General features: G+C 45.9%; 1 protein-coding gene across 1 annotated transcript in view; it reads left to right on the forward strand.

Moving 5' to 3' along the window:
• The first annotated feature begins 233 nt into the window (after window positions 1–233).
• The window catches only part of KCNK10 (potassium two pore domain channel subfamily K member 10), a 121,209-nt gene continuing 100,791 nt past the window's right edge, over window positions 234–20,651 (forward strand). The window contains exon 1 of the mRNA XM_040641576.1: window positions 234–285. Within this exon, the coding sequence (XP_040497510.1) occupies window positions 234–285 (52 nt within the window). The remainder of the gene's footprint in view (window positions 286–20,651) is intronic.

The following is a 20,651-nucleotide window of genomic DNA, read 5'->3' on the forward strand; positions in this document are numbered from 1 at the left end:
CAGGGGGCTGCAGCTGGCCACCCCTCCACCGGTGCCAACACCTAAGCCGTTTCCAGTCTCTCCTTAGCCAGTCTTTTCCACTTATCTTTCTCTGGGGTTCCACCACGAGCCAGTCCAAGGCTCCCCCATCCTTGGAAATTGTTTTGTTGGACTGCTGTACCGAGGCGTGTAAAGCTTGAGGACTTTACTATTATTTTGCTTCTTTCATTTCCTCCCCTCTGGGCAACGGAGCAATGAAATTTCCAATCGAGACTCCAAGAAAACAGGTGAACTGGGATCCTAAAGGTTGGTATTTCCTACTTTTGGCGGCCCTCGCCCTGCCTCCATCTCCTGCGTGCGCGCGCTTCCGTGAGTGGAAGCACTCTTGCTTCTGGCAGCGTGTGTCCTGAGGCTGGAAAATGCGCCTGGGAACCGCAGCGCGGGTGGGAGGAGGGCGGAGGCAGCGTGGGTTCCAAACCCAGATAGTGCCTGTCATTACCACATAATCATTGTCCCTCCTGGATTGTTTCAAAAACCTATTTAAAGATACACCAAGCCGGCTGTTTGGCTTGAAATCACACCAAGTGTCGGTATTTGCTTTTGACTTTATGTGTGCGAGTGTGTGTGTGTGTGTGTGTGTCCTTTGTTTCTGGTGATCTTTGTCTCTCTGGCAGATGGGTGGGGTGCCTCCCCCTGGACCTGGAGCTGCGCCGCCTGGCCAGGGTGTCCTCAGTGGGAAAGGTTTCCTGGCAGCAAGTGGGGCTCGGATCTGCAGCAACGGTCCCTGGAGGTGGCCCTTCTCAGAGGGCATGTGGAATAATGGAGCCCACGGGGCCTTTGGAGTCTTCTCTCAATCTTATTACCAAACCAGGCAGCTAGTTTGGCTCAGATCGGAGTCGAAGTGGGAGGAGGGAAGGGTTTGCGAGAAGGGTGGGGCTCGCAAGGGCTGGGGAGGGGGCACAGAGTGTGTCTGTCTGAGCAGTAGTGTGGTTTACAAGCTCTGGTGAATGTTGGACAGTGTTCCCTCGGCGCAAAAGAGAGGGACAGAGACAGATTTGTGTGCACCTAGTGTTGACCACCGTTCAATCATTGCACAGAAGAGTGCATAATTAGCATACAGATGCAAGGGCCCCTCCTGCGTGACTGGTGTGGGAGGAGAACAAGTTGAAACCAAGTGTCCAGTTTTGACAAGAATGCGTTTTATCATTTCTCTCAGCTCCTCTGAAGCTGAGTAGGGCTAGGCAACACCTCTGTGTGTATTGGGTTGAAATTTGTTTATTTGATGTGTGTAGGTATGTTTAATGTTTTTTACGAGTTGCATTTATTCTGTTCTCCAGACGGGAAAAGAGGAAACCCACTTACTTGTTGAGTAAATGTCTTATAAGCTGACTAGCTATTATAAAATGAGTGAAGATGTGTTGCCTGTTTCAACACTGAAGCTGTTCCACCTTACTACAACCCAAACCCAACCCAGTTTTGTCTGTTGATCTCTGTAAAGTGTGCCTTGGTTTTTAAAATTTTATTTTATTTTTTTGGTCCCTGCAAAATGTGTTTATTGAATACCTACTACTTACCAAATGCTGTCCCTGGAAATATAATTAGAATAGTATAGACAAAGCCTTCTTGGAGTTTATAGTGAGGGAGACAGACCTAAATCAATCATTGCACAGAAGAGTGCATAATCACATGTTTATGTATGTTCCATGAAGGAGAGCATCAGGGTTTTAAGAAAGTGATAGAAGAGACTGACAAGAATCAGGAGGGTGGGTAGTCAGGCAAGGTAGTTAGACATTTGTACTGAGAACTGGAAGTTATGTAGTGATTCATTGGCTACTGAGGAGGTGAACTGATGCAGAAGAGGAAATAGCAAGTGCAAAGGCCCTGAGGCAGAGGGAACATGTGTATTTGAGGCACTGAAAGGCAGTTTCCATGGCTAGGGAGGATGGCAAGGGAGTGTGTGTTTTGAGGTGCGGCTGGTGGATCCACAGGGTCAGACCCCAAAGCCTGGTGTTGTTGCAAGTAGGGTGGGGCTGAGGGATGGGGGCAGGAGTATTGTCTTTATCTTAAGCCACTGAAAGGTTTCAAGCTGGGGAAAGATATGATCTGAACTCCGTTTCAAAACAAGTGCTGTGTGGCTCTTGTGGATGTGAGGGACCAGATAGCATGGTGACGTGGACCAGGGTGGTGGCTGTGGGGATGGAGAAGTGGATGGGGTAGGGAGCTATGGAAGGCAGAAAATCAACAGGTTTTGTGTGAATAGAGTGTGGACATGGAGTCATTGGAATGACTGGGAAGGCAGCTAGGGCAGGACCAGTCTTGTGGGAAAGCTCATGAGTTCAGTCCGGGACTTGTTGGGGGGGGGATGTCCTGAGCCATCCAAGAGGTGTGTCAAGTGGGCAGTTGTCTAAAAAGTCCTGTTGGGATCTTCAAGGAACTCTGGTCGGGATGGAGGGCTGTGAAGCTTGCCTTGGCTTTGAGAATACATTTCTATATGATCATCCTTGTATGTATTTATATCACAGTGATAAACACAGACGAATCCAACATTTTACAGCCTGACAGGAGTGAAGAAGTACACAAGTAGCATCTCCAGTCACAACTGATGGTGCTAAAAATGAAAAGATTCCGATACAAATACCAACATTTAATGAGAAATCATTGCATGCCAGGTGTTTTATGCACATTATTTCAGACAGTTATTCTCATAATACTTATCCAATGATGTACGTGTTTTGTCCGCACTTGATTGGCATCCTACTTTCCAGTAAGATGGTCTGACTGCATGGACAATTGCTCTTGGAGGTGGGGGTGACAGTAGTCTTTTCTAGACAGGGGGTAGAGGCAGGAGGAGAGTCGGGAGCGAGGGTGGTATATCTCACACCTTATAGAACTATGTGTCAGGTGCTGTGAAGTGCTTTACATACACTAAAAAATAAACAATTGACTGTTAAATAATGAATTAGAATTTAACGAGAAGAATAAGTTATTTAATCTTCTTTATTAAATCTTAGGAGGAAGATGCTGTCCTAATTTTATAGGTGAGGGAACTAAAGAACAGAGACGTTGAGTAACTTACCCAGGGTCACACAGCTAGTAGAAGGGAGGGTTGGACTAGAACAGGGGTCCTTCTACATTCTTTGAGCCTACCTCTTTAGTCTATCTCTTAAATTATTGGGACCTCTGGCTCTTGCCTGGTGAGGCTCACAGAGCTCAGGGACTGGGGAAGCTCACTGCAAGGAGAAAGAAAAGAATAAAGAAGAGTTGGGGAGAGGCAGTGGAGGGGAGATTGAAAGAAGAGAAGGAGGAAGAGAGGAAGAGGAAGAAGAATGCCTTTCTTACTCATTCCTTTCTCCATTAACCCACCTGGGCAAAGGGCATCTCCAGTCACTGGCCACTGGACAGACTTGGGGTCTGCTCTTTGGAGGTTTGGGTTCACATGGACAGACCAAATATGTTTAGCAGGGCGGAGATGAAGGGGAAGCTAGCATTGTAATAGACAAGCGGAGGGACAGTTCTAGGGACTGTAGGGTTTGAGTATTAACAGACTTGAGCCTTCAGGTGGAGGTGCTCACAGATTGTGGAAGGAAGTCGTAATTACAATGTTTTGCTCACAGCCCCATGACCTGACAATTTAACAGCACAGAGTGAAGGTGGATTGAGAGCAGATTGGTTTTGATTGCACTTGCGTGAATTAAGCAAAGCACTGTCAAGAGGTTTGGGTGCAAAAATAAGACCTAAATGTAAAAGGATTATTCTTTGGTGAGCTGTGGCCTTCCTCCGTATGTGTAAAGCTGAGCCTACAGCAAATAGGGTCCTTGTGTAGGACCCACGGAAAAGCAGCCGGGCACGAAGTCTTGGCTTTCATGTGCATTTTGCATCGCTGGGATCACTTGCGGATGATTTTTTGCTGGAAACTGGGATTGGTCTGCTCTATCTTAAGGGCTTTTAAAGATTTTATTTATTTATTTGAGAGAGAGAGAGAGAAGAGAGAGGAGGAGGAGGAGGGGGAGAGCGACAAGCAGACTGCACTGGGTGTGGAGCCCAACTCTGGGCTCCATCCCACGATCCTGAGATCATGACCTGAGCCAAAATCAAGAGTCGGATGCTCAACCCACTGAGTCCCCCAGGTGCCCCTCTTAAGGGCATTTAAAAATCAGTAAGATCAGCAAACAATATTCCCACACCTCAAGTCAAGCAGATCAATATGGTATAGAAAACTCTGGTTTTTTGGAGCGAAAGAATTAGTTTCTAGAATGAGCTGTAGCAAACATTAGCTGTGTGACTATGGGCAGCTCATTTAACCTCTGGGTTTCACCCTCCTCCCTTGTGAAAGGGGCCACTGACATGGCCTCTTTGACCCTATGTCTTCAACCCTCTTTCTTGATTTGACCTTTGGGCTGCTTGTCTTACTTTTGTTCCTCGAGTGGATCAAACTTGCTCCCGTCTCAGGGACTTACACCTGTGCTTCCCACTGCGTATAATGTGCATTCACAGGGCTGACTCCTTTCCATCTTTGGATCGCAGCTCAAATGTCACCTTTTAAACAAGGGCTTCCCCATCCCATCTGAAGAGCTCTCCTCGTGTTCCCCAGCCCTGTCACTTTCTGTTATATCCCCTGCTCCGTTGTCTTCCTGGTACTTGTCATCATCTGAAAGCATCTTACTCATGTGTCTCAGTTGATGCCAGCCTCCCTCGCTAGCATGTGAGCTTCAGGAACGGGACCTTTTCCTGTCTTGTGGACTGTTACATCCTCAGTGCCCCAGCAAGTGCCTGGCACGTAGCAGGCATTCAGTAACTTTTGCTGAATGGATGGATGGGTGGGAAGTTGGAATGGGGAGGATCTCTAAGTCTTCACGGATGAAGGAAATTCCAGGACTCCTCCAAGCTACAAAGAGCAAAGTACGACTAAGGAGGAAGGACGGATATCCCTAAATAATGGGGTCTCAGAAAGGACGCGGATATTCCCACTTCTTGCAAGCTCCCATCTCTCTGAAGTCTCCAACAGAATTTTCCTTCTGTTCTCCCTTTCACCAGGAGTGAAAAGGCTGAGGAGGGGGGGTGGTGAGGTGGGGGCTGGGGCAGGGAGGTGATAACAAAGATCTGGTTGGTGTCCAGTTAGTAATTTGGCTCATATTGGCCATTGACACATAGCTCTTTTTAGGTATTTAAATCTACTTAAGGAAGAAGCAAAGCTTCAGAGCTGGAGCTGGGTTTTGTGTTTTTTTTTTTTTTTTTTTTTTTTTAAGCTGCATTTTCAGTGCATACTTTAATGCAAAATTCCAGAGAGGCCTATATCGTACGTGTATAGCACCTTTCAGTTTACAGAACGCTTTTTTACAAATTATCTCATTTGTTCTTTAAACAACGCTATTTTTGTTGATATTGGAGCCTTAGATTTACTGATGGGAATAGAAGGAGAAATAAGTTATTTGGGGTTTGCAGGGCCGCAAACAGGCAGAGCTGGGGCCAACCCAGCCCTTTTGATGCTTATGTCCAGGATCATTTCCCTCAAGCGCTCCAGGATCTTTGTTTATCCCACATACTCTCATTGCCTCTTATGCAAAAGCGTATTCACAAGTTTCTCTGCGAGATGAGAGGAAAAAGACTCTCAGTTGAAAAAGGCTCTCACTCAGTTAATCGGTGGGTCCTGCGTCGATTGCTGTTTTCGGCAGGTCATGCACCGGCTGGCATTTTATCTCATGAGTTCAGTTGAAGACCCTTGGATTTCAACTTCTGCTCTCCTGGCTAAAAAGGGATTTTGGTGTCTTGTGAATGTGAGACACACTCAAACTGCAAGGTCGCTTGAGCGCTATCTTTATTAATGTGTTTCCAAACACACATTTGTATAGCTCAGATTTTCTGGAAAGAAAATCATCTGTTTTGATAGCCAATGTTCAGGAGATCAGCATTCTAAATGGGATTAACAATGTGCCCAAATCACCACAATTATCCTAGAAAGTAAAGAGGAAGGATGGTTCCAAAGATCGTCTGGGCCAAGATTTGGTTCAGGGTTATTTTCCAGCAGTGTCTGAGGTTCACCCTCCTCTTGCCAATCCCAGCGATTGCTGGGTACAATTAAGAGGGGGCAGGTTGATTTTGCTATTTCACCCCATTTCCAAAACATCTGTGTTTTGGCTCTGTGTGAGTCTGCTTAGGCTATCATAACAAAATACCATAGACCGGGCGGCTTACACAATGGAAATTTATTTTCTCACAGTTGTGGAGACTGGGAGTCCAAGATCAAGTGCCAGCAGGGTCGATGTCTGATGAGAGCTCTTCCCTTGGGTTGCAGATGGCCGCCTTCTCGCTGTGCCCTCACAGTGAAGAGGCAGAACGCTGTGGTGGCTCCCCCTTCTTACGAGGGCACCAGTGCTACTGAATTAGAGCCCCACCCTCATAACCTCATTTAACCTTAATTACCCCCTTAGGGTTCTGTCTTCACTACAGTCATTGGCAGTTAAGGTTTCAACATACGAATTTTGCAGGGGACATAATTCAGTCCACAACAGGCTCATATTAGCATCATGAATCAGATACATTCAAAAAAGACAATGTGCACTTTGCAGGAGATCGGGATGCTTCTACCACAACTGAGACATGGCTCAAAGGGTGTCTACTATAGGCACAGAACTAGGGGCCCACTGCTGGCAAGGGAAAGGTTATGGGGATAGTGGAGTCTTTTTACTTTTAAATCCATAGAGAATTGGAAGATTTTAATGAGACAGAATAAAGCCATTTTACTGATAGCCAATTAGAAGGTTGCAGTTTGGATAGCTTCCTAGGCCAAAGCATAAAGGTGATTAAAGGGAGACTCTTCCGCTGTATGCCGATTCTGTTCTAAAGGGCACTTATGACATGATGCAGACGGAGATGGAGTCCGTTAGGGGCTCGGCTCTGCATGGGTTGGTTATGGAATCCACCTAAATGGGGCCCCAGCACCAGGTCGGTCACACCCACCTGGCAGATGTGTTTATGGTGGTCAGCGGGGCCATCTACTCTTGGGCTCCCGTCCTGGTGTATTCTCAGTGGAGACTTTACTGTCGATCTAGGTCAGTCTCATGCCTGTTACCCAGAATGGAGAAACAAAAACCTCTATTTAATTTCGAGAACATTCATTTGTGGTTTGCAGATAGAGTTTGAGATTTTTTTTTCTCCCCTCTTAAGTATCTGGGACTGAGTACTATGAATCAAAAATGAAAACTTACTTTCAAATCCTCTGTTTAGGATTGGGATGGTGGCGGTGGTGAGCACCCAGGACCCTTGGTGGGGGCAGGGGGCAGTGGTCACAGGGGGAATTATGTTCTTTTTCTCCTCCATTCCCAGAGCCAGGGAGGTGGGAGAGATGGGTGGGTGTAAAAGGTGGTGTGGGGGTAGGTAGGTAAGTAGGTAGGATTTCAGAAGATTCCATTTCCTATACTACCACTAATTTTGGGTCCATGACTTGCCGCTGCCATGGAGGGAACTTTGAAGCAGAGTAGAATGGTGGCAAAATATGGGATTTGCAGAGTTAAGCAGTAGATACCCACTTCATTACAGGGCACTTTACCTCCCCCATTCCTGCCTCCCTTCCTTATTCCTGCCTTCCTTCTTCCTCCTCTCCCCCCATCTTTCTACAGAGTTCTCAACTCAATCACCATCTCTTATGCAAAGGATCCTAATTTTTTTTTTTTAATTCAGCTACCCAATGTAAGGGTGGTGGTAGTGTTTTCAGTTTCAAAAGAGATGCTTGAAGAGAGTGCAGATTTAGTCAAGTGTTAGGATTCTGGAAGTCATGCTGGCCTTTGCAGAATGGCCCCAAATGCTGTTTGTATTCCTTTAAAAAAAAAAAGATTTCTTTATTTATTTTAGAGAGAGGGAGAAAGCAAGCAAGCAGGAGGGGCAGAGGGAGAGGGAGAGAGAGAATCTTAAGCAGGCTCTACACCCAGCATGGAGTCCGATGCAGGGCTCACTCCCAGGACCTCGAGATCATGACCTGAGCTGAAATCAAGAATCAGACGCTCAACTGACTGAGCCACCCAGGGGCCCCCTATTTGTATTTCTGAAATGATTTTTATAGGAATGAAACTCAGGAAAATGAGTTTCTTATGTGTAAGCATGTCTGTAGGTCCCCAAAATATCAAATATTTTAGCAGGAAAGGACATATAACATAACTTCTCAAATGTCATGTAATATGGGCCTGACAGTCTGAATAGAGATGCTTGGTATCAGGTGTGATATTCGACAATTGAACATTTACTCACTTTTATCATATGAGACAAGAAAGCAGTATCCGAATGTTTAAGCAAAACTGATGGGAGAAAAATTTTAGAGATGAAAGGATTCTATCCATTGACTTATTTTTTCTGTCTGCAAATTTGGGGTAATCTATTGTTACCCGTTTTAACCATGAACCAACCTGGATCAGCTCCCAGATTCTGCTGGTTGGAATGTTGCCTTAGGCCAAAGGCATTCATTTCTTAGGTTGGAGTTTGGGGCCGGAAGAAGTAGTTATGGTAGATCTGGTTCAGCATATACGTCCTTAAAACCTGGTAGAAGTAAATGTATGTTATATTCATTTAACTTAGCTTCCGGGCTAGATGCTATCCTCTCTACAGCATAGGAGCTCAAGGCGGAAGGATCTGGGTTCTAGTGCTGGCTCGGCCACTCTTACGGGAAAGGAGAGAGTTGAGGTGTTGATGGCTCAGTTACCTTCATACGTTGATATTCTTAGCTCGCCTGGGTTCCAACTTGAGCTGTATTGCTTACGAGTGGCTGATTTTGGCAAGGAGCTTCATTTCTTTGTGACTTAGTCTCATCTGTAAGGTGGAGATGAGGACAGCCTGTCTTCCTTTCCTTTCCTTTCCATTTTAGATTTATTTATTTATTTGAGAGGGAGAGAGAGCAGGGGGTGAGACTAAGGGATTAGAAGAGAAGAATCATCAAGCAGACCCCCTACTGAGTGCAGAGCCGGACACAGGGCTCCATCCCAGGACCCTAAGACCATGACCTGTGCTGAAATAGAGCTGGCCGCTTAACTGACTGCACCACCCAGGCCCCCAGCCTGTACTTCCTTGATTCATTATGTGGATTAAATAAAGTGATCCGTGCCAACTCTCAAAAGCATCTTGGAGCATTGCGAAGTCTCCATGAGTGGTACCTGCATTATATTCGTATCACAGTCGAAGGGGTCCCTGTTCTGTGAAGTCACGGACGACTCCAGCTCCAGCCACTTGAGAAGCATCTGATTCATTTTCTAGAATGTCTGGGAGGGCGGCCTATTGCCGCTTCCTGGGACTCTCTTTGACTGCCAGTATTCTTATACCAAGTTTAATAAACCTTGGTTGTTTGGGTCAAACCAGAGAAAAGACCAGAGGAAAAAACATAGTTTGGAGTCATGATGCTTGAGTTCGAGTTCTTGTTCTACCAGTTTTATGAGTAGCCAATAAATTGGGCAAGTCATTTAACCTTTTTGAGCCTAAGTTTTCTCCTGGGTAAAATAAAGATCAGAGTCAAACCTGCTTCACAGTTGCTGAGATGATTAAATGAGTTAATAAATGTGAACAAGCTTTATAAACTCTAAGTTCTAGACCAGCATTTCCTGAAGTGTGTTCCATAAGATACAAATTAATCTCATCAGATGCTCTGAGGAAAAAAAAATGGTTTCATGGTTGGCTTACAGAATGATGTGTGCTCTCTCATTCTTTCCTGGAGAGTGGGTATTGCTGTGTAAAAAAAACTTTAACATTTGGTGGCTTAAACCAATGACAAATATTTATTATCTCATAGTTTCTGTGGATCAGGAATTTGGGAACAGCTTAGCTGAGTGGTCTGGCTCAGGAGTCACTCAGTAGTTGTGGTCGGATGTCAGCTGGGACTGCTGTCATCTGATGGCTTGACCGGGGCTGGCTGATGTACTTCTGAGATGATGTGCAAACTGTGCTGGTTGTTGGGGGAGAGGCCTCATTTCCTGCCAGTGTGACCCTCTCCACAGGCTGTTTGTCCTCCCAACATGGTGTCTGGCTTCCTCCAGAGCAAACCATTTGAGAGAGAACAAGACAGAACCGATGATGCCTTTTATGGCCCCACCTCAGAAATCACATATTGTTCCTACAACCCCAGTCTTTTCATTAGATGTGAGTTACTAAGTGTAGTTCATACTTGAGGTGATGAAGCTCACTTTGGAAGGGAGGAGTACCAAAGAATTTGAGGACATATTTTAAAATTACCATAAGCATTTCCTCTTCTTATTTATTGAATATATACTAAGTTCCAGGTATTCTGCTAAGTGCTTTATAGCCATTATTTCATAAAATCCTCTTTATAGTCCAAAAAACCCCAGATGACGTTATTATCCCTGTTTTCTGAATGAGGGGACTAAGTCCCACAGAGTTTGAGTAACTTGTATAGACTTATGATATAGTTCTATGGCTTAAACTGGGTCTGCCTGTTCATGTTGGAGCTCTCACCTCTACCTGTGTACTGCCTCAGTAATCCTATAGTACAGGAACCTGGTTGATTTTGTTTACCTCTGCATCTCCCACTTACCACAGAACAATGATTCATAGAACTCCATTTACCCCTCCTACTACCCACTACTCAAAATGGTATTTCAGAAAGACAGTGAGTATGATGATGATTTATATAGAATATGAATATACGGTCTTATAATGGATCCCAGTATGCCTACCAGCCCAAGCAGATTATTCAAATACAAAAGCATCTATTGAGCCTGTCTTGGGCAGGTGCCACGCTATGTGTACACCTGTAGAACATTGTCCAAGAAATGACCGCACGATAAACCCAATGTCTTCTGAAATCAGGGACCACGTGACCACTCATGGGCCCACATCTTTTCGAGATTCCCCTTCTGTGACAACCCCCTTCCTTTACAGATTCAGTGCCTGAAAACCCAGCCTCCTTGGATAAAACCAGAAGAACAGGACATCCTTCAGGCTGAGCAGCAGAAATGTCAGGGAATGGGTGTCTGGTGTGTTTCTGCAGCAGACCTCGTGTTTGTACGGTGTGACTGAAACAGAAGTCAGGATGTAGCCAGCATGGCAGGATGGCGTGCTGGGGCATGAGGGGCCCAGCCAGCCCATGGGAAAAGCCACTGGAGGACAGCACTCTCTGTCATACTTAGAGTAAACTATTTTTGACTACCTTGTTGCTTTTCCTGCGCGTTCTTGAGAAGAAAACAATTTCCAGGAAGGATGCATTCGATGCCTTAGAGTTTCTCCCGTTTCCAAACACTGCATGCCTGGCTTCTTCCTGAGGTTTACATTCTGAGGAAAGTTTTGGAGCTTCTGTGTCCTGGGCAGAGGACACTGAAGACTGTTTCTTTTGAGTGTCACCACGGGCTTTGTTGAATATGTCACTTCCTGCACAAAACGGCAAAGAGGCTCTAGGACGGGGAGAGCGGGTTGAAGGAGGCTGCCTGAGGCCCCCTCCCCCTCATTACATTCTGGAGCCAACTCTCATGGCGTCTGTAACCATAGTAACCACGGGCTGGAAATTTCTCAGGATACTCATATGCCATTGTACTCACCTTCTGGTCCTGTTATTTTCCCTTCTATTCCTTCATCCAGGAATGGCCCCCCACCCCCTGCCTCCATTTACCCTGGCAAAGAGACGGACTTTCAGAGTGATTTTTAACTTCTGACTGATTCTTCTATTTCCTGAAGCTCCATTTTCACTTCCTGGACCTACAGCTGGTTCATTATGAAGCAGACGGAGCCACATGCCCATCATTTCCTCAGCATTCCCACTTTTACTATGAACAGTTGCTCGTAAGTCATCGAGCGTGCGTACCGTAGGTGTGATTGTAACTGTGCAGGAGGATGGTGGCTCGTGGCCCTCGGTTTCCAGTAGCGCTCCTGCAGTTAGTCTGGTTGAGACCTCGGGAGTATTTGGTTGTGTTATAAAGGAAGAGAGAAAGCCAGTGAAGCACAGTGAGGAGAGCACTGGTCTCAGGAGACCTGGAGGTTGGTGCTGGCCGGAGAGTGAGGTGGGCATGGTGGCATGAGCGTGGGGCAGTGGGTGCTGGCCGTGGTACGCAGGGTATAGTAGGTCAGATGAAAGGCTTTTGTTGCTTTCTTAGAATAAGGCGAAGTCACTGAATGGTTTGAAGTAGGAGGATGACACAGTCAGATTTACGTTTTAAGGATTATTTCAATCACTCATTAGTTAAATGGTTGATTCAGCAAATGTTTATGGCGGGTGCTTTCTATGTGCCAGGCGTGGTGCTGGGTGCCTGATTGTCCTGGGGACTCTGCGTCTCCTTGTAAGAATCGTAGGAATGTTTGAAAAACATCTAGGCAGGAAATAAGCTTTTCTTGGCATCTTTGTTTTATGATAACCAGTTCTAAACTTCTGGTTGCACATGGGAGGTGTATCTTAAAACCAGGCCACCGCGTTTCCAATTTCTGTTAATTATAATAATCTTTTCCCTGGCTTTGTTACGTGGCCCTTGATTCTGTCGTAATTTACATATCTGGAGTCGATGGATTAATAAACCCAAAACTACAGAGTGCCTGTGTTTTGTATTTCAGACGCCCTTCAGAAGGGTTTGGCTATCAGTCCGGCATAATGGGCCTGAGAAAAATTGCCAGCCTCCCCTCCATACCCACTGTCACTTTGTGTCTGGAGTGTTGAGAGGCATTGTGACATTGGGGTATTTCTCCTTTGACTATAATGAGAACCCCTGAGTCTCTGTGGCCTCAGCTCAGAAGGTCTCCCAAAAGCCTGAATTAATGAGACGCTGTGATGTGCGGGTCCCTTTCTCTGGCAGAGTGAGAACCCAGCTTCTATAGGAGCATGAATGCCTGCCGTCAGGCAATAATGTCTGCATTCAGACTCAGTTCTAAAGGCGGGCGGAGCCGACAGCCACAGGCGGTGGGATTTGAGAAGCCCTCTAAGTCCTTGTCTATTGCTAAGCCACATCCGTCCTTCCCGTGACCATCAGATCGCCTGAAATCTATCAGTTAACTCTTCATCAGCAGACTTTCATTCATCTGCGTGGTTATCCATAAACATTGAGTGAGTGAGTGCCTGGAGAAATGGGGCTAGGCCCCAGACACAGAAAGATGAAAAAGACCTGAGGCTTTATACCCAGAAAAATCAGTCTAGCTGCTGAACCAGGTACATAATCAAGTATCATGATATACCATGATAAAGGCACTGATAGAGATGGGAATTCAGATATCATCTCCAGCACACAACTTGTTAAAATGCAAATGTCTTTCTTTGGGATAACATATGAATTCTCAATTACCCGTGGGTGCAGCCACGTTAATCAAGCCTCTAAGAGGGAGCTGGGCCAAGAGGGAATGGCACACAGGACCCAAACATACTGATGGGTTGCCGTGAAGTGGGGAAGGGAAAAGTCAGGAGCAGGGAAGACTGGCCTTGGGAAGGAGCCACAGAGGAGCACCTGGAGGAGCCTGGAAGGGAAGGCTGTGTGATGGGGGCGGGGCGATGAAGGTGTCGCAGGCGCAGAGGGCAGAAGGTGCCCGGAGGACAGGAAAAGGACACCAAAGGTAAACTTTCCCCTGTGTAAATATTATCCAGTTCACATGAAACTCACTTCAAAAATAGGAGGGGACTTTTGAGACATGTAAAGGAACACGCTGGAGTCTAGAGAGGTCAAGTGACTTGCCTTTGACCAGATAGCAGAGACAAAGCACGTCTTTGCGTCCTTATCTGCCAACCTCCGTTATTCAACATTGCCTCTTAAGGTCATGCCAACAGGTACTGGGGCCCGTTTTGAAACCCTTTCCCTTCTGTTGGGAAGAATTAATGAAGACCTATAGCTCTGTAGAGCTTAGAACATATTAGTTCTGAGATTCCAAACTAGATTTTATAATAGTATGGATGTGAGTGTACATTCAGCCCCCTGGGGGAAGACATCCATTCATTTATTCAGTAAATATTTACCGAATGTCTTCTTCCTACTCAGCGCTGTTCCAGGCCCGGGGTTGGAACAAACTTCCTGTCCTTCCGAAACGTACACTAGGCCAGACCTCTCAACCTCTCTTGTAGACGCTCAGGTCAACTTCCGCAGAATTGTAGAAATCTTTTTCAGATGCACATTTGACACATAAGGGAGTTTAAGCAATCTTATAATAAGGATGGAAATGAGGTGTTACTTGCTCTGCAAAAAAATGTTTAGTTTGATTAAGTTTGTAGGGAATGAATGGTGATCCTGAGCAACGTTCTGTTAGAGAAATCGGTGATTTCGTAGAAGGCCTCAGAGCTGCCTCGTTTGTACTGAACCTTTTTTTTTTTTTAAGATTTATTTATTTTATTTTAGAGAAAGAGAGGTAGAGAGGGGAGGGACAGAGAGAGAGAGAGAGAATCTGAAGCAGACTCCCCCCTGAGCGCAGAGCCCGATGTGGGGCTTGATCCTACAACCCTGAGATCAGACCAGAGCTGAAATCAAGAGTCAGACACCCAACCGACTGAGCCACCCAGGTGCCCCTGAACTTCTATGAAGAACCTTTGTTCACTAGGACTGTGTGGCCTGTGCATGTATCACTGGGAAGTGAGGAGAGTATGAGTCTCCCCCATGATGATGACGTGTAAATTATCTCTGAGGAATTGCAAGAGGCCGAAATGTTAGGTGCTTAAATACTCTTTCTCATTCTCTCTCTCTGGCAGATGGGAACTTCTTGCTACACATGATTTCCAAAGTGTCTAAATATACATATCTTCTGAATAGGGGGAAATTGGGGTTTCTGCTGGTTATGAGCCTGGCAGTCTCTTTGCTACATCTGGGATGCTGGGGCAGATTGAGGCCAATAGACAGTCAAGGACGCCAGCCTGGGTCACAAAAGCTTAAGGAGGCAGCAGCCGGTTGGACTAGCTGGGTGTCCACTGGGAACCCCTGGGGGGGCTGCAGGAATCTCACCTGGGATTGGAGACAGGGTTGTGGGGAGGCCACATTGCTGTGCCACTTCTCAGCTGAGTGGCTGGGAGAGACCTGTACGTCCCGTCCTGCTAGTGGCTTCCAGAAGTTTCTGTTCTGTTTTAAACCGGTCTGGCGATTGAGGGAACCCTGCCTAGTAGTGCTGAGTGCTGATGAGGGTACCAGGGGCCCTAGTGCTGCTGGAGATGAGGGGTGTGTGATGAGAAGCCATGTAAGAACCCACATTTGTCCCCTAGCTCTGCCACTGCAAGCTGCTGGTCTTAGGGGCTAACCTACCTCTCTGTGCCTAAGCTTCCCCATCAGCAATCCAGAAATGATGATAATACCCACCCCCTAGGGGCTGTGGGGCTTTTAGGAGACAGTGGACACAAAGAACAGAACGCAGTGCCTGGCACATGGGAGACATAACTGATGATGACAATGGTGCTGGTCACATGCATTTACCAAGGTTTTCTCTGCATCAGGCACCGTACTAGGTGCTTAACGCACACAATATATGTTATTCTTCGCAGCAGCCTGAGACACTTTGCTTGTTCTTCCACGTTACTATCCTAATGTGTAGCCTCATGACCTGACGCTTATGGCTTCCAAAGACTCTGCACATAGTGAGGGCTCCAGATCTAATTGTTTTTAAGATAACAGCTTTATGGAGATACAATTTACATAACAAAATTTACCCATCTAAAATGCACAATTCGGTGGGGTTATTTTGTTTTTTGTTTTTGTTTGCTATATTCACAGAGCTGTGCTACCATTACCATCATCTGATTTTGGAAGATCTCATGACTCCAGAAGGAACCCTCATACCCATTAGGAGTCGCTCCCTGTTCCCCCCATTCTCTCCCAGTCCTAGGCAACCACAGTCTACTTTCTGTCTCCATGGATATGTCTATTTTGGACATTACATATAAATGGAATCATCTAACATGTGGCTTTTTGTGACTGGCTTCTTTCACTTAGCATAATGTTCTCAAGGTCCACTCACCTCGTAGCATCCAGGTCTACTTCTGAATGAAGAAATGGGCAACCATCTGACAGCCTTGGTGCAGTTTGGAAGATGAGGAAACCACAGCTGAGAACGTGTATGGAACTGCTCAGGGCCACCCCGCTTGAAGGTGCTGGAGCTGGGGCTCGCACCCAGGTCTGTGTTGGTTCCAGGGCTATTTGCTGGCCTCTGATTGGGCCTCCGCGTTACGCTGAGCGCCACGTTCAGGTGGAGCAGTGTGTCCCACTACGTGTGGGTTACTAGGCCTCAGACCTGGCCTCTCTTCCTTCCTGGGTGAGGGAGTCCCTGCTCTCTGGACCCTGATATTCTCCATCTACCTCCTGGAGGAGGATCTGGTTTCATGGCTTCTCTGACTTACGTTGGCCGGTCTGGGTCTTTTTTATTTTTATTTTTCGAATTCTTTGTTTACATTCAATTTAGTTAACATATACTTTACTATTAGTTTCAGGGGCAGAATTCAGTGATTCATCAGTTGCATATAACACCCAGCGCTCATTCCATCAAGTGCGCTCCTTAAAGCCCATCACCCAATTATCCCTTTCCCTCACCCACCTCCCCTCTAGCAACCTTCAGTTTGTTTCCTAGAGTTCACTATCTTTTATGGTTTGCCTCCCTCTCTATCTTCATCTTGTTTTATTTTTCCTTCCTTCCCCTGTGTTCATCTGTTTTGTTTCTTAAATTCCACATATGAGTGAAATCATATGGTATTGGTCTTTCTCTGACTGCCTGATTTCACTTAGCATAATATCCTCTTCCATCCACATCATTGCAAATGGCAAGATTTCATTCTTTCTGATGGCTGAGTAATATCCCATTGTATATGGAGACCATATCTTCTTTATCCATTCATCTGTTGGACATCTGGGCTCTTTCCATATTATTGTGGACATTGCTGCTATTAACTTTGGGGTGCATGTGACTCTTTGAATCACTATGTTTGTATCTTTTGGATAAATACCTAGTAGTGTAATTCCTGGGTGGTAGTGTAGTTCTATTTTTAACTTTTTGAGGAACCTCCAGACTGTTTTCCAGAGTGGCTGCACCAGTTTGCATTCCCACCAGCAGTGTAAGAGGGTTCCCCTTTCTCTGCATCCTTGCCAGCATCTGTTGTTTCCTGACTTGTTAATTTTAACCATTCTGACGGGTGTGAGGTGGTATCTCATTGTGGTTTTGATTTTATTTCCCTGATGCTGAATGATGTTGAGCATTTTTTCATATGTCTGTTGGCCATTTGTATGTCTTCTTTGGAGAAATGTCTGTTCATGTCCTCTGTCCATTTCTTGACTGGATTTTTTTGTTTTTTGGGTGTTGAGTTTGTTAAGTTCTTTATAGATTTTGGATACTAGCCCTTTATCTGATAAGACATTTGCAAATATCTTCTCCCATTCTGTAGGTTGCCTTCTAGTTTTGTTGACTGTTTCTTTTGCTGTACAGAAGCTTTTTATCTTGATGAAGTCTAGTTGTTTTGTCCATTTCTCAAGGGTTGTGGCATGAACTATGAAAGCTGTAGAAATCAAGAAGAAGAGAGAAATATACTTTCTTTGTTCAAAGCCCAGCAATCCACTCACCCCATGTGATAGAGGAAACGTTGTCTTTCTTGCCTTATCTTTAATAGTAGATTGTAATTGACCACTTCGGGGTGTGAACTGGCTCCCCTGTCCTGGCCCCAGGACTTTTCCTGAGACATGAGCTGTAGTGTACATTCCTCAGTGGCTATGACAGCATTGGAGATGATGAGCTTCGGTGCTTGTGGAAGGGAAGACCCAGCACCAGCTGGCTCTCGGGCAGGCAGGTGTGTCTTTATTGTATGTTCATTGGGGATGTACCTAGTCAATGATGGTGAGTCAGCATATCCTGCAAAGTGTTAGAGTCCCTAGATTTTCCAAAAACTGCTTCCGTCCTGCTGTTCTCTCACATGCTACTTTAGGGAAAAGGCCCCATGTGATCATTAAAAAGGCAAATCAGCTTTCCATCATGCTTCTACCAAAGAAGGAAAATAACCTTATGTACTGCTTCCAGGTTCCTTTAGAAACATCATTAAACCTTAGTTTGACTTAAAACTAGTGGGAATGGGTCTGTGAATTAGTGAATTAGCTGAAAGTACACGAAGACCCCAGGACTTAGGTAATGGTTACGTGCTTGTTTTGTAGAATTCTCACAAAAGTGGCCCATTCCTGGTCTCAGTTTATGTGAGACCCTCAGTGTCAGCCCTGTTGGCGTACCAGACACGCCAGGGCCCGTCCTTATCCCTGCACTCTTCCCCCTTCAGTGCAAACTGGCTGACTTCCGACTACCATTTCTTGTGTCTTCTCCTGTTTTCTTGACATTGCCTCCTTTGCTGTTTCCGTGGAAGACAGAAAGTGCAGGGAAATTGGCGCGCCCCAAGAGCATGCCTCAACCGATGACTGATGGGAGATGGTGTATAAATACCCCAGTTCCCTCAGCCTTGGGTGGGATAATTCAGGAATATGTTTTGCATGGGGTCTTAGTTTCTCCAACGGGAAAAATCCCATTCTCCCCACAGTGAAAGCTAGCTTGATATTGTACCTTTTATTGGTTTTCTTGGCTGCTTTCCAATCTCCTCACTCTTTTCCGCCCCTCCTGCCAGTGCTTCCTTCACCTCCCGAGCAACTTCACGATCAGCTTCTGGGGGAAACCGCATTAAGACATATGGTAGAGCTTCACCCTTCCCTTGCTTCTCTGCCTGATTCTGCACCCCACGAGCTTTGAGAGGATAGGGCACAGTGCCCCAAAATGCTTCCCCGAGGCAAGCTAGTGGCTCTCAGGGGATACGATTTACAGCTAATCAGCAGCTTTTTCTGCAAGACATCTTCAGCACAAATCCTGGTGTGGATGAGTAATCCATAAAGCATGAAAAGAGAGGTTAAGGCTTGATGAGACTCATCTCAGCCTCATCAAACCATTCTGTTTCCATAATTCTCCTTCTCGGAAGATGGCGAAATGGAGTACAGTTGATTCTTATTAGTTGCAGTGGTTATGTGCTATAAAGTCTCTGCGAATACTGAGTTAGTGAATACTGAAGCATTGCTTCTAGGGGAAAGTGAGGGTTAGGTTCCTGAGAGCCCCTGGTCACCACAGTTTCATCCACTGATCGCTGTGTCACCTCGTTTTACGTGTGTTTCTGTTTCAAGACATTTTATTGAATAGATATTGTCGGTTCATTAGCATTGAACCCACACCAACAGCACTGTAGCTTGTGCCTGCTGGAGGCTTACCTAGCACACATATTTTCTCCATAAGGCAAGCACAACCTTGCACTTAGGAGCACTAGAAAGCACTTCAGTGCTATGCTTGAGTGCTATTTTAAACAGAGAAATGACCAGCCAAAAGCAAAAATATGTGAAAAACATGGCTCTAAATAGACCATGAAAAGGCCACTTGCTTACAGTATCAGAGTCACACCAGGAAGGCAGAGCGTGGCTTTGTTCGACCGCAGCTGGGAGCATGTGTGTTGGATGACTGAAATGTTTGGCTGCTCTGCACATGTCCACAAGTGACTGCGGAAAGTCCTGTGAGTATTGTTTCTGGGTTATAAGTAAATTTTAGCAAGTAGGAGAATTCGTGTGTGTGGAATCTGTGAGTCAGGGCCGATTGTCTTTTTCACTATAGCACATGAAGACTTGATTTCAATCCAGTGTATTTATTAAACACGTGTGCCAGGCTCTGTGATGGGCTCTGAGAGATTCATTAGATGTTCCTTGCCCCTCCCCTTTTTAAAAGATTTTATTTATTTATTTTAGATAGAGAGAGAGAGGGAGAGAGATAGCATGAGCAGAAGGGGCAGAGAGAGAGAAAGAGAATCTCAAGCAGACTCCACTGAGTGTGGAGCCCACCGTGGGGCTTGATCCCAGGACCCTGGGGTCATAACCTGAGCTGAAACCAGGAGTTGGATGCTTAACCGACTGTGCCCACCCAGGTGCCCCAGATGTTCCTTGCTCTTAAGGAGTTTCCATTCTGGTGGCACAGGGGATTAAAATTACGACACTAGACGAATACAGGCTCCAGAAGAGAGAGACACAGTTCTGTGGGAATATGGAGGAAGGAATTCAGAGTAACTCAGGATGGAATTCTCAGTGGGGGGAGAGTTTTAGATAGGCTATGAGAGACCGTTTGAGCATTTCCTACATCACTGAGAAAAAAGGAAGTAATTGGTCAGAATGACCTCCCTTACCCCACCCCAACTCTGCCAGATTACCTATATCTGTACCTACTTCCCTGCCTTTATTCCTCAGTGGATGAAGTGTGTCTGCCCCTTCCATGTACACTGGGGACCCCACCACTTATGCTCTTTTGGCCTCCTGCCTTCTCCCAAACCATCACCCTTCCCACTCTACTGAATCTCCCCACTAGTGCGTGAATGCACTTCAGTATCTTCCAGCTTCCCTTGTTCCACAGCCCCTCTGGCCACCAGCTAATTCCTTTGTGCCCTTCAGAGCCAAATGGCTGGAAAGAGTTGTCTGGAGTCATGGTCTCCACTTTCCCACCCCACCTCCTTTCTAAGCCACCGCCTCTTCATAGGGACTGCTCTGATTGAGGTCACCAGTGGCCCTTGCCCTTCCCTGTCTGTTCTTGTACCTTAAGTATCAGTTCGGATGCTTTAGCTGCATGTGGTAGAATGTTCCATTCAAAGAAGCTTAGACAGCAAGACATTTACTGTGAAGCAAGTTATTTTCTCACTGAACAACGGGCCGCCATTGTTGGCTCAGCTGTTTTGTAATGCCGTTGAGTACCCAGGTTTATCC

Source organism: Ursus maritimus, unplaced genomic scaffold (genome assembly GCF_017311325.1).
Source record: "Ursus maritimus isolate PB19 unplaced genomic scaffold, ASM1731132v1 scaffold_25, whole genome shotgun sequence".
In the NCBI taxonomy this organism is placed as follows: Eukaryota; Metazoa; Chordata; class Mammalia; order Carnivora; family Ursidae; genus Ursus; species Ursus maritimus.